The sequence below is a fragment of the Plectrocnemia conspersa genome, unplaced genomic scaffold, assembly GCF_051122295.1.
Source record: "Plectrocnemia conspersa isolate PC_06_02 unplaced genomic scaffold, ASM5112229v1 ptg000013l, whole genome shotgun sequence".
Lineage (NCBI taxonomy): Eukaryota > Metazoa > Arthropoda > Insecta > Trichoptera > Polycentropodidae > Plectrocnemia > Plectrocnemia conspersa.
In genome coordinates, this window is record NW_028277177.1 from 3155225 (window position 1) to 3172499 (window position 17275).

Consider the following 17275-nt stretch of genomic DNA (forward strand, 5'->3'; position numbering starts at 1 on the left):
TAGTATCCTTAATTAGATTAGACATCCAATTATTGAAATTAAAAATCATAATGCCTGCACTACACTCTCTGGAAGTTGTCCGAACTGAAGTTACAACTGAAGTCGGCCGAGACCTACGACTTCGAGTAAGCGACCACACTGCGGTGGCCGTGAATGACGTCCGGACGGCGGCTTCTGTCACGTACAGCTAGCATATTTGCGCGTGATCGAAAAATGTGCCAAATAATCGCATTTTTTAATTTGTCATTTTATTAAGTTTGTGTGGGAACTCACCAATACAATATCAGTGAAAACTTTTCGGTCGTAAATATTCAATTTACGCAAAATCTTTGTCGTCTTTTGCGAAATGCCATAAGGCATAAATATGATACTTCAGAATACGAACACCAGATCTGTGACTATCCTAGAATTTGTCGCCATCGATTCTAAATAAGAATTCGTTATGGTGTGACATTTATATAAACCGATCTAAGAAAATACATAAGGATATTCGAAATGATTTTCTTAACAAAATCAAATACCACTAATTATTTTTAATTATTTAATTTTATATGAAAAAAATATAATCACGATATCTGTTAAAAGAATATACTATCAAAAATATAATTAATCCCTTTTGGTGCGCTAAAATATTCAAAGATGTCAGTGAGAGTCTGTTGAAGTCCACGATAAGCATGTGGTATTATAACTTGATCACGTGACTACGATGCAGCGCTCGACATGCGTGTTGATCATGAAATTGAACCGAGCTACTCGTTCTATCTCAGTTTGCGAAAAAAACATATCATTATCTCTCTCACTGTCGTCACTTAACATGCGAGAGAGCGAAAGGGGAAGTATCTCACCGATCGCGCTTGAAAGAGCAGCTTTGACTTCGGTCCGTTTGCCGACAATGTTCGGAAGCGCTCGAAGCTGGCCAAGTCGACTGAATTATCCCCCTTTTACCTCCCGTTCTCGGTAACCGTGGACAACTTCCGAGAAATTATAGTGCGGACAGAACTACACTATATTCTCCGTCCTTGGCCAACCTTGGCCAACTTCCGGATAGTGTAGTTCAGTCATAATAAGAGCGACATTTCGTACGCTTTTTCCTTATAAATAGTATATGAAAATTAAGCAGATGCAATTCATGAACAAACCACTGAGAAAAGTCATTACATTAGAACACCAAAGAGCTAGACGTAAACAATGACAACGAGACTTTTAAAAACCATAAAAAATAATCAACGTAACTAAAATATCTCTAATTGTTTTATTGGCAATAGATTGTAAATATATTATATAAAATATTTAGATTTAAATAATTAATATTTTTCGGAAGATATCGTGGTCTTTGAGAAGCATTCACAATGGTTTCGTTTATAAAAGAGCACACGGGAGACGCATTTGGCCAAGAGAAGACGCAAGAGAACATATAAATGTTTGAGACTGGCTCAACTAAGCATTACATTTGATCAATGCATTACAATGCAAATCAACACTACTAAGTTAGTAGTGAGACACCAGACTGAAAGCAATGTTTGTAAATCAGTGATCTATTTTATTAATTAATAACTATTATCACAGCCTACAATCAATATATGTCAATATGCAAGAACTAAATCAATTATATTGTAATTATTTAACATGACATTTATTTTTGAGATTATGAAAATCAAGGATAGATCAGATATATAATTATATAATAATCACTAATTTTGATCTCACAGTCACGATAGAAATTTACTAAGGTCCATAGGTATTATTATTATAGGATTTAAACCCAGGTCTTTCAGGTATTAATCACTGATAATAATAATATGTACAGTAAAAGCTCATATCATATATATATAGCAAACAAATTTCTCAGCTTCTTCCCTATATTGGCCATGCAAATTATGTTTTACAGTTTGTTTATTTCATTGAATTGTATAATATTTTTTGAGAACAGACCACGAAGAGAGTGAGAATTGGGCCAATAATCTGAAAAAGCTTAAAGTAAAATATAATGGAAAATAGTAGCTCAATACTGTGTCCGATGAAAGGCTTTTGTTGAACAGTTCTAGATCTGTGAATGCCGAGAAATAAGAAGAATATACCTCTCATCATTATTCAAAGGGTATCGATTTTATTAAGGCACGTACTCTGATACAAGTTCGCCTTTCTTATAATCAAATTGACCGAGATTTGTCCGTGTAAAATATAAAATAATTTCTAAGGTTTTACTAGTAGCTACAGAATAATTAAATCAGAGACATTTATAGGACACTGTAGACACAGCTATAATGACTTAAGGGTATATTGGCCGAGATCTGGAAGAGCTATTTGATAAACAGTTAATTGTACAATTGTAAGATTAAATTTTTTCAGCCATGAAAAAACTTATTATATATGTAGTAAGATTAAAAAATTCTTACCTTTCCACACATGTAATATTCAGGTAAACGATCTAGATGCGGACTCGGAGAGGCACTCGGCGACGGGGGCAACCAAGGGCCCCCCAGATACAGTTGACTGGGGCGCTTGCCCCTTTTGTCTTGTCTTCTTCTCTCGTGCCTAACGGCAACAGCAGGCATAGCCCCGATCATCTTGTGTTTTTTTCACTGAAAACAAAAAAGAATCGTTACAATGACCCAAATTTCAAGAATCGACATCCGCCACAACGGTCCCTTAACAACTCTTAGAATAAAAGGAGCTTTGGGTTTAGTAAGACCTGTTGACAGCGGTGGAAAAGTCGAGATCTTAATACGTCACAAGAAAGGGTTTCGAGATTTTTCTGCGAGCGCATAGGCTTTCAACCCGATTAAAAATGGCGTAGCATTTTCTTTTGAAACGGTCGACGCGGAGAGTAAAGCTTGTAGTTTACGGTTTTCAATCTAAAATTGTATGCTGCTACAAGCTGTGTTTTACTACACCACTTTTATATTTTGCACATTAATCATTTTATGTTTTGTAATTTTGTCAAAATTATGGCATCGTTTGATTGAGGTATAATTTTTTAAGGCCAGAGTGAGTTTTTAATCTCTTTTTAATAGTAGAATAATTGGATTAATAGATAATAGACAACGATGTACAGTCCTTCCAAGATATGAACGCTCATCATCACAGTATTGGTGAGAAAATATAATAGGGTGACCATTTTACTTTTTTAATTTAATTTGTTGAGGAAAGTGTAAAATATCACTTTCTTACTTATGTTGTAACTTTAACTCAAAAACATGAGAGCAGTTTTGATATCACTCTCCAGGTTGAATATCTGTTCAATATAATATTTTTTTAAAATACCAAAAGAATATTACAGGATTTGTTTTATTGACCACAACATGACAATAATTTATAATAAAAATATAACACATTATAATTTTTAATTCAATTTCAAACGTATGGTCACCCTACCCTTAAAACAGCCCTGATTTAGTATTGGTAACGATCTCCTATCGGTGAAAACAAATTCGCGGAAAACTGTGTATGTATGCATGCATGCGTACACACATCCTTATTTCCAACACAACGATGATGAGCGTTAACATCTTGGATGGACTATAATTGTTTATACATTAAATTTAGTGGTGTATATATGAATAATTTTAGGATAAAGTTTTATACCAGTTTATCAACGAGATACAATGATCACAATATCTAGCGATTTTTTTTAAACAATTTTTAGTAGACATTACTAAGTGACAATACAATTAATTATCATTTAGAACATCTAGAAAAAAACACACTCAGTGTTAAAATCAGAGATTTGTTTTTATTTGTCGAATATGATGTTATTTAAAACTGACCAACTCGCATTTAACAAAAACGAGGAATATAAATATTTTTATACGAAATTATTTATATTTACATCATTTAAAGTTTTAAATTTATACTTGCATTGTTTAGTCAGTTTATTGTAAAGAACCACCACTGAATACAAATGTTTGGAAAAAAGTGGTGTCATTTTTGTGAGAATGGTGGTGTTTATGTTTTTTATTAGCGAAGTGTGAGGGATCCTATACTTGAAACTCGCGTTAAAATCTGCGACCATAGTGGGATTATACAAAAGCCCTCGTTACGATTAGAACTAAAGAGTTTCCTCATAAATAACACGCAAAGATTCTCCGGTGCACTGAATAAATATTTCTTTGTTACGAAACGGTCACGGGAAACTATATATCACCAGAGGACAAAAATAACGTAAGACAACAACATTACCGTTGCACAATTCGACCTCGGAGATGTCCATCACGCGTATGTCACTTTCTAAAGACGTATACATATATCGTTGTTCTAAGAAGCAAGTGCAACGATTGGCTAAATGATCGCTGCATGATTGTGATTGGTCAGGAAGCTTTGCAGATGCAATGAGGAGAAGGTAGACACTCGAAAAGACTAGCAGACGCCCGTCCACCCGCGGACAATATACGGTCATGGACGTGAACATCCTGATATCAACCTCAGCAACACTGTCGCTGTGACACCAACCAGAACTCCATGGATATCATCCCTGCGCCAGTTTCTCCACCACCGCTCGTAGAATAACGATTGCGCCCATCATAACCTTTCGCAATTCTCACTAGTTTCCACCTGTGGGCTCCATTTCTCAGGGCTAGAATTCCGAAAGAAGCTTGTAGAGAATGCCCAATTTCGACAATAAAACAAATTTCGAAATAAAGTAGATTTTGCCATATTTATAATTGTAACTGCTTCATTTTACGTCATCTCAATTAGCATAGACGTTAGTTAAAATTTAATCTAGTTTACAGCTATATATATCATTGACACAATTAATATTCGATAAATTTAATAAAGGGCAGGTGAATTGAAGCAGGTGATAATTGAAGAAGACATAGTTATCAAAAATATTTTCACAATCATGTTTAATAAAATATAATAATAAAAATCTTATATTTATTATCTTTAATGCGCGTTTTTTGTTTGCATTGCAAGCTCAGTCGGATCTGTTCGTATGTATTTATATAAGTGTAAATTGGAATATGAATATGAATGTATATATACATATGTATGTGTATGAAATATAGGTGTGAATATTAGGAAAATAAACCATCATGACGCATTGGGGATTATCCTGTCGAGTCATAATGGCCAAATTTTGAATAAATAAATTAAAGAAAAAAATAAATAATAATTTAACATCGACAAAATAACGAGTAATCATGGAAAAAACATGTAGATATAAGATTTTACTATTATTTTATTTAATGGACTTCAGCTTTCGATATTTATATTGGTGAAAAATGACTGCAATATGAACCTAATCCAGTAATAATGAGCTTAAAGCAATAACCATACATCATAACCTCGTGAGCTTTGTAATCTTGAATTTGTAAATTTATTTAGCGTGTGTTTTGTGGCAATATGAAGCGTTACGCAGACCACACCCTATCGATCTCTGACATGAATGCAGCCGGGATAAAACGAGAGCTCGGCTCGCATCGGAAAAGGTCATAGGAATAATCCGGGAATGTCGGAAATTTCCATTAAAGTGGAACGATCCAAACCAGACGTTTTCAATTGCTCACAACAAATATATATAATGGCATGCAGATTCATCGTAAGCCCTGTGAAATATTGAGTATTAGGTACACTATTCAATACGGAAAACAGAAATGCCAAATAAATTTTACGCGGTGTGAAAAACATTTAGAAAATACTTTCACGAACATGAGTGAAAAATGGCACGCGCAAGGGGTTAAGTCGACGTTTTGATGCTCAACGCGATAGTGTGCTTTTGACGCGAAAGGTCGATGGCAGATGTTTATCTGGCTACACCGATGGAAGTTTTTTGCTGTTTGGCAAAGGTCAAGAGCACAATAAGCTTTGTGGAACGCCTTTTATATCTAGCTGTTTACTTTCATATATTTTTAATATGTATAAAGAAAATAAAGACATTAGGTAAGAGCAACCATAATGCGACGTATTTTTGAAGCCATGAATTAATAAAGCGTGGGCTAAAATGTCACCCAACATATCGATGGCCTTAAGTGTAAATCGGATACCTCTACTTTCGGGAAAAAATATTTGATAAGCTCTATCGGGGTAGTTTTTAGGCCTCTCATATGTTTAGGTTGAGTTTATATAAGTAGACGAAATTCAAGCCTTTTGAAAACATGTTTATTATATCAATAACATTTGTTAAATTTAAAGGTCATTCTAACGACCATTTCGAACAAGCTTAAAGATAAATCAGAAGCTATGTGGCACACAGTGTTTTACACAACACTGTTGTAGAGATCTCGCGACTAAGCCTGGTGATACTCAACCTGCCTGCCAAGCTTTTATGTGCGGCCCAACACTCATAATCGATACCAAAATTTTCAAGCATCTGAAATTGTGCAACTCAAAACTTTGAGTTGCACTGGAACAATCGCTTATTTAACTATCTCACTCACACTCATCTCCATTCGCCACGCACCATTGTCATATCAAAATCATATCTATGATCTATAATTGGATTGAACGATTAACGCATATCATCGTAAAAAAGAGCCAGTTCTACTCGCGATAAAATATTATTTTACTGTTGAAGAAAAACGGGTTTTTGCGTTTAAAAATAAAATCAGTTGATAAACAACTTAAAGGATTATATACGTCCCATAAATATTTAAGGTTTATGATTATTCGCATTCGTAGATAATGCGCGTAGTTTCCGTTGCCTTATCGGCCAACAGAAATGTATATTCTTAGGAATTCGCCACCCTTCTCTGATGAAGGGCTAAGCTTCTATTTTTATCAATAATAATATTTTGTTGTATCAAATAAGCACCGTGAAAATGTATTAATTTAAAAAATACATTTTTCGTCACTGTACCACAAAACACAAATCATTTAATGACCTTCAAATCTGAAAAGTTAACTTTCTTTAAAACGTCATTGCAACTACAACAAGATATTATGTCAGTGGTCATATCACAAGACGTAGCGGTGAAAAATGTGTTGAAAATGAAATTTGTTTAGTAAACACGTGCAGCCATTTTCTGCCACGGAGATTGTGATGAAATGTTTTATCAATGCGTCTAAAATATTGTTTGATAAATTTAGCAATAAAAATATTATCGGAAAATAAGAAAATACAGCTTTTGGATACTCTGCAGAAATTGCATAAAAGATTTTTGATCGCATCGTAAAATTTTACACAGATTATCTTTATATTGTTATTATAATATTAAGGAACGGGATAGCGTAGTACGTAACGTATCAGACTAGTAATTCTGAGGTTGCTTAAAAATTAGGTATAAATTAAGTCCATTTTTGTTTATATTATATATTATTGATATATTTTATATTAAAAATGCAAAATAATTGAAAATCTGTATTTATTGATGCCAAATAAAGGTGAAATTACGTCAAAATAATTTTATTAAGATGTTATAAAAATGTTTTGTTTACAAGCTTCTATTCGATATTGCTTTCTATGAATAGAACAAAAAAGGTCGCGCGCGCGTGTTGAGTTGGAGGCTCGCCATTATGCACATGCTAGGACGACGAAAAAATTCACCTTTTCCAAAATTGACGTAATTATACATTCCCAATTTTATTCAACAGTATTAATGAAAACGAAAGTTAACAATTATAATTATCTACCACAAACACTACCATGTCAATTTTCAATTCGCAACAGCTGTAGTTAATAATATAAAAAAGTGTAAAATACACCTGTTTGCGGACGACACATTAATATATTGCAAAGGTGATAATGTTAAAGAGGTTGTAAATAATTAAAATAAAGAATTAATTATAATATATATATGGTTACAAAATAATGTACTTAAACTAAATGAAAATAAAATTAAATGCATGTTTATTAATTATAAAAATATGGTAGATAATAATATAAAAATAGTTATTTATAGTTGATAATATAAAATATTTAGAAGTAATTGTAGATTAAAAATATAATTTTAAGGAACATTGTAATATTAGAAAAATAGGTATATTATCCAGAATGAAAAATATGTTAAGTATAAAAACAAAAAATATCATATTGTCCCATTTTAATTATTGTGAAACAATATTAGATATGCTTAATAAATTTGATAAATTGATGTTGCAAAAATTACAAAATAGGACAATGAGAGTAGTGTTAAATAAAAATAGAAGTATGATTGATATATTGGAATGGTTAAATGTTCAAAAAATATTGAAGACGAATGTTTTAGTATTTATATATAAGTTAAAAAATAATATGTTACCAGAGTATTTTAATAAGTAATAAAAGCGTATATAAATATAATACTAAAAATAGAGATCATTTAGGGATAGTTAGGTATAAGAAAACGAGTACGGCCAGGGGAATTATGTACGGAGATGTGTTTTATATAATTTTCTTAGGACAATCAGCAAATATAAAACTGTAGCGGGTTTCCTAAATGGAATAAAGAAATAAATTTTTAATACAGACAATTTTTTTTAATATAAAGTATTTTTTTTTATATTTTAAGCTAAATAAATTAATAAAATAAAATAATATCTTTAATAGAAGCTAAACAAGGTGGTATTGACATTTCTCCGAAAAGCTATAGTATCATTTCAAATTATTAAGCTGCTTTATTCAAGGTAACATTAGATTTCAGGATTGAATAAAAATCAATAAATATCTTTTGCTTATAAAAAAACCCTGGCACATGAAAACAGAAAAGATTGAACAACTAGCAGCGTTAGGATTTATTTATGCGAATTCATCGAACTTAAGAAACAATACGAATCCGAAAGCAGTTTTCAAAGAAAAGAGGGAGAAACTAGTACATGAAAAATACAAGACTGTACAAAATTGTGCCCACCTTGTTCGCTTCAAAATATTTTTGTGAATCATCTTATTCTAAAATGAAATATGCAAAGAACATAAATAGAAATCGGCTTACTGATTAATGATGCTCACTCTGCTGATGAATTAAGAGTAGTCTGTACCAATCAGGAACATGATTTGTCTAAAATAGTTATAGGTTTGTCTCGCCATCAGATATGACGTTAATTTTTCAATAAACGAATGAATAAATAATTTTGAATATTTTGTAAACAATTGTATTTATATTAATATATTTATTTGTTTGTTGTCCATGAGTGATTTGGGCCAAAATGTTGAGCTGTACAGGTGTATAAATGTATGTTTATACATATTAATATATATATATATATATATATATATATATATATATATATATATATATATATATATATATATATATATATATATATATATATATATATGTGGGTGAAATAAAAATAAGATAGAAAAAGATTTAATTATTTGAGAATTATTTTTATATTATTATATTATGCGTAACATAGCAAACATCTTTATTTGGTTCTGAGGAAAAAAGGTTGCGTATGACTGTATGCTAATCATCCAAAAGTACCGCAGAAAAAACTACTCTTTGTTTGGAAAGGTCATGTGCAATAATAATTATATATTGGTAGAAGAACAATATATAATTATTTTTATCCTTAATAATTATTTCTTAATAAATTAATCTTATTACATATTTTATAGAAAATAAGGAAGAACCGTTTAAAACTCTTAGAACTAATTAAATTCTAGGAGCGCTATTTTTAATTTTTGCTGTGTAACAAAAATTTGTGTTTTTTTATTACTAATTTTATACTTAAGAACTGCAATTTAAATATAATATGCATTTTTGTAAATAAATCGGGATAGGCATATACAGCTGCTAACCACTATTATACAATTTTAATTAATGTTTTGTATTAATTAATTTTGATTTAGCATAATGTATCATAAGTTGTATATACAGCGGTACCTCGGTTATCGTCAATATTTCCGCGAAAGAATTGTCTCGGTTTTCGTCGGTTGCCCCGGATTTCATCGGCGTACACGACCCACGCGCTGCACAGTATTGCGTTTTTGTGTTTTTTTATTGATTGCGAGTGTTAATACATACTATAATCACGTGCCTTATAATGTTAATACAAACTACAAATAATTGCCTCGGTTTTCGTCGGTTTCCGATTTCAACGATTGTTTTTGGACAGATTATCGACGAAAATCAAGGTACCACTGTATAAGTTGAAAATAGCGGATTTGTTTAGGCCAAAGAGGTCGGTAATATCAATGAAAGTCATCGTGTCATCGGCGTATCAAAACACCTTTTGTATCAAGTGTGGATTGTAGGTATCTCACGCTGCAGTCAATGATCGGTAAATAAGAGTCGTTGGTGTAGATTTTGCTGTCGCAGGTCAAGACCGGATATAAGCAGATTTCAGGGGTCGGTCGATAAGGAGTTAAATAATCCGCCACCGACCAAGTGAGTCGAAGAATGATTTTTATGAGAGGTTAATTTGTTTAACAAGCTAGGTTATTACAAATGTACAAATTATACAAATAATAAATATTAATAATATAAATATTATTAAATATTTTAAAATTTATACAAAATTACAAATTTACAATTTTTTTATATGACAAATGAGGTTAATTTTTTATATGACAAATTTTAAGTAGTATAAAAAAATAGTGTAACTGTGACATATTAATAATGGGATTTTATTACACTCTGACGTGAAAATTATGCTTCTATTCATTTTGTTTTATTTTAGGCATTTTTATCTTTCTTCAGTCATAAATTATCACGTAGCTGAGGGTGTACGTGGATTTGGAGTTCTCTTAAAAAATTCTAGGCTTAGGCATTTGAATCTCTATTTTTAGAAAGAAATGAAAAAATCAATCACATTTACATTAAATTGTACATACAATAATAAATAAAGGTCTTCTAAAGGCTACCGTAGCTATGCTAAAACAGTGTTTTATGAGTAATTTTTACGACTTACAGCGAACTTTACTACAGCTAAATCGTAAAATAAAAGCAATTGAAGCAAACAAATATCGGATTAGAGTGTTTATAATACAGTGATATGATACGTGATACATGTATTGACCTACTTCGCGAAATCAGGGCATTTTTGTGATCAAAGCTATCGTCAAGCTTGACATTTACACGAATTCATAGAACTTTGCTTTTCTCGACTTCAAAGAAGTTAATATAATAGTAGTCTGTTTTGCATAAGATTGAAGTCGATCTACTTAACACGAATCAAAGTCAATGATGTTTGAAAGCCATTCAATTGAATCCGATAAGATTGAGACTTTATAAAACGAAAAATACTTTTAATATGAGTTTTTGTTTATAGCTTTCTTATTAAATGTTTCATTTTATTACATAACGTGCGTGGAATCATTAATGAACCGTAAAACGTGCAAATACCCCGTAGACCGCATATAAATTAATAAAGGCGTGTTTTCTTGTACTTCTAGGGCTCTAGAGCATCCAGAAGGGGAAAATTAATTACGTTCATCGAACGATGACCAATTTACCGAGCCTTAACCATATCACCAGGTCGCTCCAATTTCCATATATAAACCACCTGTTAAACTCGGATCAATAACTACCGGGTGAACGTTCCCGCATTTGAGCTTTCTTTCGTCTCGTAACAATTACAGGGTCGAGTCTTTGTTTACCTGATGTCACTTTATGTTAATTCATACGTATTAATTTATACAATCGAGTGTGACAAAGTTAAAAATGTCAAAGCAAATTAGCATTTATGGACAGGAAGTGAAGTGGTGATGATGTTGAATTGATACTTGGGAAGTGATTTTATATAGTATCTGTAATGAAAGATTGTTGTGACAATCCAGTGGCTCTGGTCTTTGATCAAATTAATGAATTGAATGAGTTCGCTAATAATTTGTCTGAGAAGTGATGGGTGATGTGACTCAATGACACATATTTTATAATGCTCCTTCGGGAAAGCATGGACAAATAGAATATACGGAAAGTTAAAATCCAATTACGTAGTGCTTAACTCCACGTACAAATAAAACTCTCTGTGAAATTTTACGTTTTTAGGTGGCTGTCCGATAATTACAAAGGATAGTTAAAACAGCTATTTTTGGATTTGATGCTATTAGTGTTTTTATAGGCAAGTCTCGAAGCTTACAGAGAAGATAGTTTCAATAATTCTTGGTTTTATAAAGTCTGCGTGGCTATTGTGCAATTATGGGTGCTCAACAATGACATTTCTAATAAGCATTATTAAGCCAAACAATTAATTTGCAGATTTTTAATATCATTTTTAAAACTCCTACTAAATTAATAACATATTTAAAATAAGGTTTTTGAGCTGTGTTAGTATTTATATACATATTATTTGATAAATGCAAGGTTACCAAATCTCAAGGGGATTTGAATATTCTATTAAGAAAGTTGGATATAAATACATCAAAGTAGACCATCAAATTTTCGTATTGGCCGTAGCACGAAAGTCATACCAAGCTTGTATAAGCTCTTCAGCACTTCCATTCGGAATTCATTTTTAACAAGAACTTCTACCTGATCTCTGACATTCAACGTAAGAGAGTTCATACGAGCTCGTGTAAAGTTGAACTGCGCCGACCGTTGACCATCGATGAGAAAGCAACCGCTTCCCTCTTCACTACTACTTTCAAAATCCAGATTTCATCACGGAGACGACTGGATTCATCAGACGTAGACAAGGCTATTATAATTTGACGTATATACAATAATTATGCAAATTCTACGTGACATATTTTTGATTAAATAAATATGATCATCTATTTACTTAGTTCAGAATATATAGAATATTTTAGATTTTATTAAAACAAATTAAAATTGTATTTCTATTTGGTACAAGCTATTTTTTAATGACTGTTCCGACAATTTTACATATATTTATGCATGGCCGAATAAAAGTGTGTTATGGCCGTTCGTGGTTTTTTGTGTATAAATAACCTGAAGGCTCTTCGGCTGTCGCGGCGTATGGTCGTGCGTCAGCAAGGATTCTGAGGATGTAAACTCTGATAATAAAGCATTTCTATAGTTAGAGGCGTTTAATTCCGTCGAGAGACGGTGGTCCTTCGAGAAGAAAAGACGGCCATCTCCAAAGGGGAGAGGTCGCAACAATGACAATGATAAAAGTATGTAAAAATCCTACAAAATGCTATTAAGTTAGAGCATGGAAATGCACTTAAATTATACTCAATCACTTATGTACTTTAACTTAATTGGAAAAACTAAAAATTTATATATTATAATTTTAACAACATGATAAGCAACTTCAAACACGTTTGAACCATTTGAATATAATAAAAAAAAAAGAAACAAAAAATATTTTTTTAATAATAACTAATATAGAGGTTATGAATATATATATTTTTCTCACTTATAGTAGAGTTAAAATTCATCGTCCTTCTGCAACTTGTAGCTCTTAGAATAAATTATTTAGAACGGTCACACCCACCTGTGGTACAGTAAATTGATTATATTTCACCTTACAAAATTTATATAACGTGCAACATGAAACCGTACGAACAATTCACGTCTTCAAATTTTGCTCTCATTGTTTATCATTCTCTGCTGATCCTTCCGAATTATCGGGAAATCGTGCCTGAACAGCCAAAACGAACAATAATCCCACAGGATTACATCAGCGTGACGGTCCACGTTTCCACTGGATTTCGTTACCATTGTTTCCAAATTGATTTTATTTATCATATTTTTAAGGTATTGGTCTAATTTTTATTTAATACTATAATGATATATAATCATCAATAATTTTTCAAAATTATAGTTGCAGAGAAAAGTTGAAGACTTCTGGCTTGAGAATTTGAGTAAATACAATATATTTTGTACACGGGAAAAGGATCATCTAATAATAATATGGAGTCGAAATTAAAGCAATCACAATATTATAACTACATAAAATCCTATGTGAAATAATAATAATTGTAAACGGCAAAGGATCCTCCAGACACCCATATATAAGATAAAACAGTTTTTTATGACCTATTTTTATGACTTATAACGAATGTTATTACAGCAGCTTTACTAGAAAAGAAAATCGATTGAAGTAAGCGAGTATTGGATTGGACTGGTGGTTTAATGTAATAATATGATACGTGATATACGCATTAACCTATTTTGAGAAATCAGGATGTTTATAGGAAAAGCTACTGGTAATATTATAATTCTATATAATTAACACATAATTTCAATAAATATTACATGTATGTTATTTTTAGAAAATAGAAGTCTTTTAAATTGTTCATATTGAGGAAATTGCTGCGTTGATGTTGACGTCCGGTCGGAGCTTTGATTCGTGTTTAACAGCAAAACGTTTATGTTTTTATAGCAAAAATATAACAGAGGATTTACAATCGTTCGTATCACTTTATTTTGAAATATTTCAATTATTCTAGGGTTAATGTAAATTATTACATATTATTATTAAAATGACACTATAATAACACAGGCCATCTAAAGCAGAAAAAACATCTTTGTTCTTTATTTCATTAAAAAATTTTGGCCGATGAAAAATTCCTCTTGTTTTTTGTTGATGTTGGTTTAATTGACAACAAGGCTTAAAATAGGCACTAAAAATTATTTGCTTACTTGCCCGTCGATTAAAATATTTTGAATTCTTTCTCCATTCATCCGGAAGATGTTGGGTTTCTTATGTTTTTTTCAATATAAAAAAACTTTTTTGCATTTTCAAAAAATAAAAATAGCCCTAAATGTATTACATTCTCACAATTCCCATGCGTATTTTCTTCCTATCGAAGCGGGTTCTTATATCACCAAAGCAAAGATAAAACCGCCGGCCGGTTAGAGTAATAGAAGTCAATAAAATACTTTAGATCTTCCGAGAAAGTATGCATATTTTCAAACATTTAGCACAAACACCTTCAGAAAGGTTTTTTTATCTGAGTATCTTATTTTATTACTAAGGCAAAAAAAGGGGATTTCAAATATTGAAAAATTGTAAACAATTTTTTTGTCATTTTTAGACTCCTATTAAAACCTTTTAAGTAGTATGTTTAGGCATGAACTTATGCAGCATTACAGTGGTTATAAACAATATTCGTACAAATTATTTTTTTTATATTAAAAAATGCTTTATAAAATTTCTCGAAAATTAAGAATTCTCGATTTAATATTTTTCTTGAGAAGTTCTAGAGAAGAAACACTGCTCTTGACCCTTTGTGCAATGTTACAATTTGGGGCTGAAACAGACTTTTTAAGAACGTACCAGTTAAAATTTAAACAGCTGGAGACTTGGCATCGCTATCACTGGACTCATGTAATTTTTTTATCTGCTAACCACATTTCTCAAGAATTCTTAATTTGACATTTTTCCCGAGAAATTCTCGAAAATTTCATGAGAACTACATATTTATCATTATTTATTTCAATGCGATGTATAAATTTTACAGTAAATGTGTGTTTTTGAATAAACTTATATTTTCACTAGTGAAGTCCAGTAGATATATATTTTTACTATCGAAAATATAATTTAACTGATAGGTGCCAGTGAAATAATATGCTTCACTAAATTGTCTATGAAACTCAATTTGATAGTTACGAGACATTCATTTACTTTTCAAATCCAAACAAGTTCTAAAACTTTCAAGGTCAAGTGCAAGTACTTAACTCTCAGGAAAAATAAGTAGAATAAGAAGTATAGACAGACGTTACATCTATCATATTGCTCCATAGTTTTTCTGCAATTCGATTTTAAACTATGTTATAAAAATATGATAGCTATCCTTATCGATATTAGAGTATTGGTAGAAGTATATTCAAACTGAATTTTGTTCAATAGAAGGACGCAAAAACAATTATCACTCCTTAGAAGGCAAAAATTCACGGCAAAAGCAATAAAATCGTGACGGCGACGGCACGATTTTATTGCTTTTGACGTGGATTTTTGATTTCTAAGAAGCGATAATTGTATTTTGCGCTTTCCTATTGGGCAATATTCGGTATGAATATACTTCTACTAATACTTCTATTAATACATATTTTTATAACATAGTGTAAAATCGAATTGCAGAAAAACTTGTACAATATCTTTAAAAGGGTATAAAACACATGTTTTTATTGTATTATGCACGCGCAAATAAAACAGCGTTTTAGCGGACAGTCCAATAATAATAAAGGACAAGAAATCAGCAATGTATATCATAATCAAAATAAATTGATAGCATTTAACGCTTTTAACTTCAAAATAAATTATAGTGTGTGCTTAGCATGGATAAAAAAATTCAAACCACAATCGAACAGTTCTCAGACTAATAGACCTTTTCTCCTTTTGTTGAAACAATTATTTTTGAAAATATAAAAATCGAATTTTTCCAAAGACAATTAAAAAAAACGATACCTAATCAATTTTAAAAAGTTTGTATGGTACAAACTATTATTTGGTATGCTTAAAAAAATCATTAATTAAGTTAAAAATAATGAAGTTTTTATGTAATTGTGATATTAATATTAATTCTTAAATTTTAAATATTATTTAATATATAAAACTGCAGTCTATCGTTGTATGTTCAAAGCTTTAAGTAAAAACGTATTTACTAACTTTTAAGGAGAGGTATAAAAAAGGAGTTTAAATTTTTTTTACGATTTTTTTATTAAATAAGGGTTTCATCACACGCTACAAGCACATTATTTTGCCAATTACTGTCGTTTCTTTCGGTGGTTTTACTAATATTTTTGCGCAGAACTCTATATGCGTTGCGGGTTCATCCCTCAGACTCTCAGCTCGCCGGGCAAATGTGCCAGAGCGAGAGCGTAGTCTGTTTCTATAGAAATGAGCTTCGCTTTTCTCTCTCTCTCTTTCGCACGCTAATCGATAGAGGGGTGTTTCGGTCAAAATAGTACGCGGGTATTGAAAATGCCGCCAATTTTCAAACATCTGGGTCTTGGCCCACTTCACGGGTCCCCAAGTCACGTACTCGCATTCGTACGTATGAATTTTATTGCGGGAGATAGGGTCCCCCCGCAAGCTCAGTCAACTTTGACCCCGATAAGGGTTTGGATTTATTTCTTTGCGTCTCTTGGGCATCGGTCCAATTTGAGATTGTTACAAATTTTGTTTAATTTAATTATTATGATTGTAGACAATAAATTTTTATTTCTATGCTTCTCTATATCGAAGAAAAATTTGCCACTGGTTTTATAGCGTATCATAAACTTAGACGTACTTTAAGTTCTTTGTAACTTTATGACGCAATCTAGAAAGAGCTCGAATATCGTTCTAGAATCGTCAAGTTATATCGAATACTTCGCTTTGCTATCTTAATACTGTATTTTTGCATCTATGAAGAATATCGCATTTTTGTGATAATGTAGTACATGTGTGACAATAGCGAGCATTGTAGTAAATGTTTATCTAAAGTGGCGTATGAAATGGTTAATACAAAATACATATACAGCGTACAGAAAAAATAAATAAATAAACAAAAATAATTTAG

The 17275-nt window shown here is 31.4% G+C and overlaps 1 protein-coding gene across 1 annotated transcript in view; it reads right to left on the bottom strand.

The window, feature by feature from the left end:
• The window catches only part of LOC148227023 (uncharacterized), a 74816-nt gene that overhangs the window by 16459 nt on the left and 41082 nt on the right, over window positions 1–17275 (bottom strand). The window contains exon 2 of the mRNA XM_088202792.1: window positions 2397–2582. Coding sequence (XP_088058918.1) covers window positions 2397–2567 — 171 coding nt within the window. The 5' untranslated portion in view covers window positions 2568–2582. The remainder of the gene's footprint in view (window positions 1–2396; window positions 2583–17275) is intronic.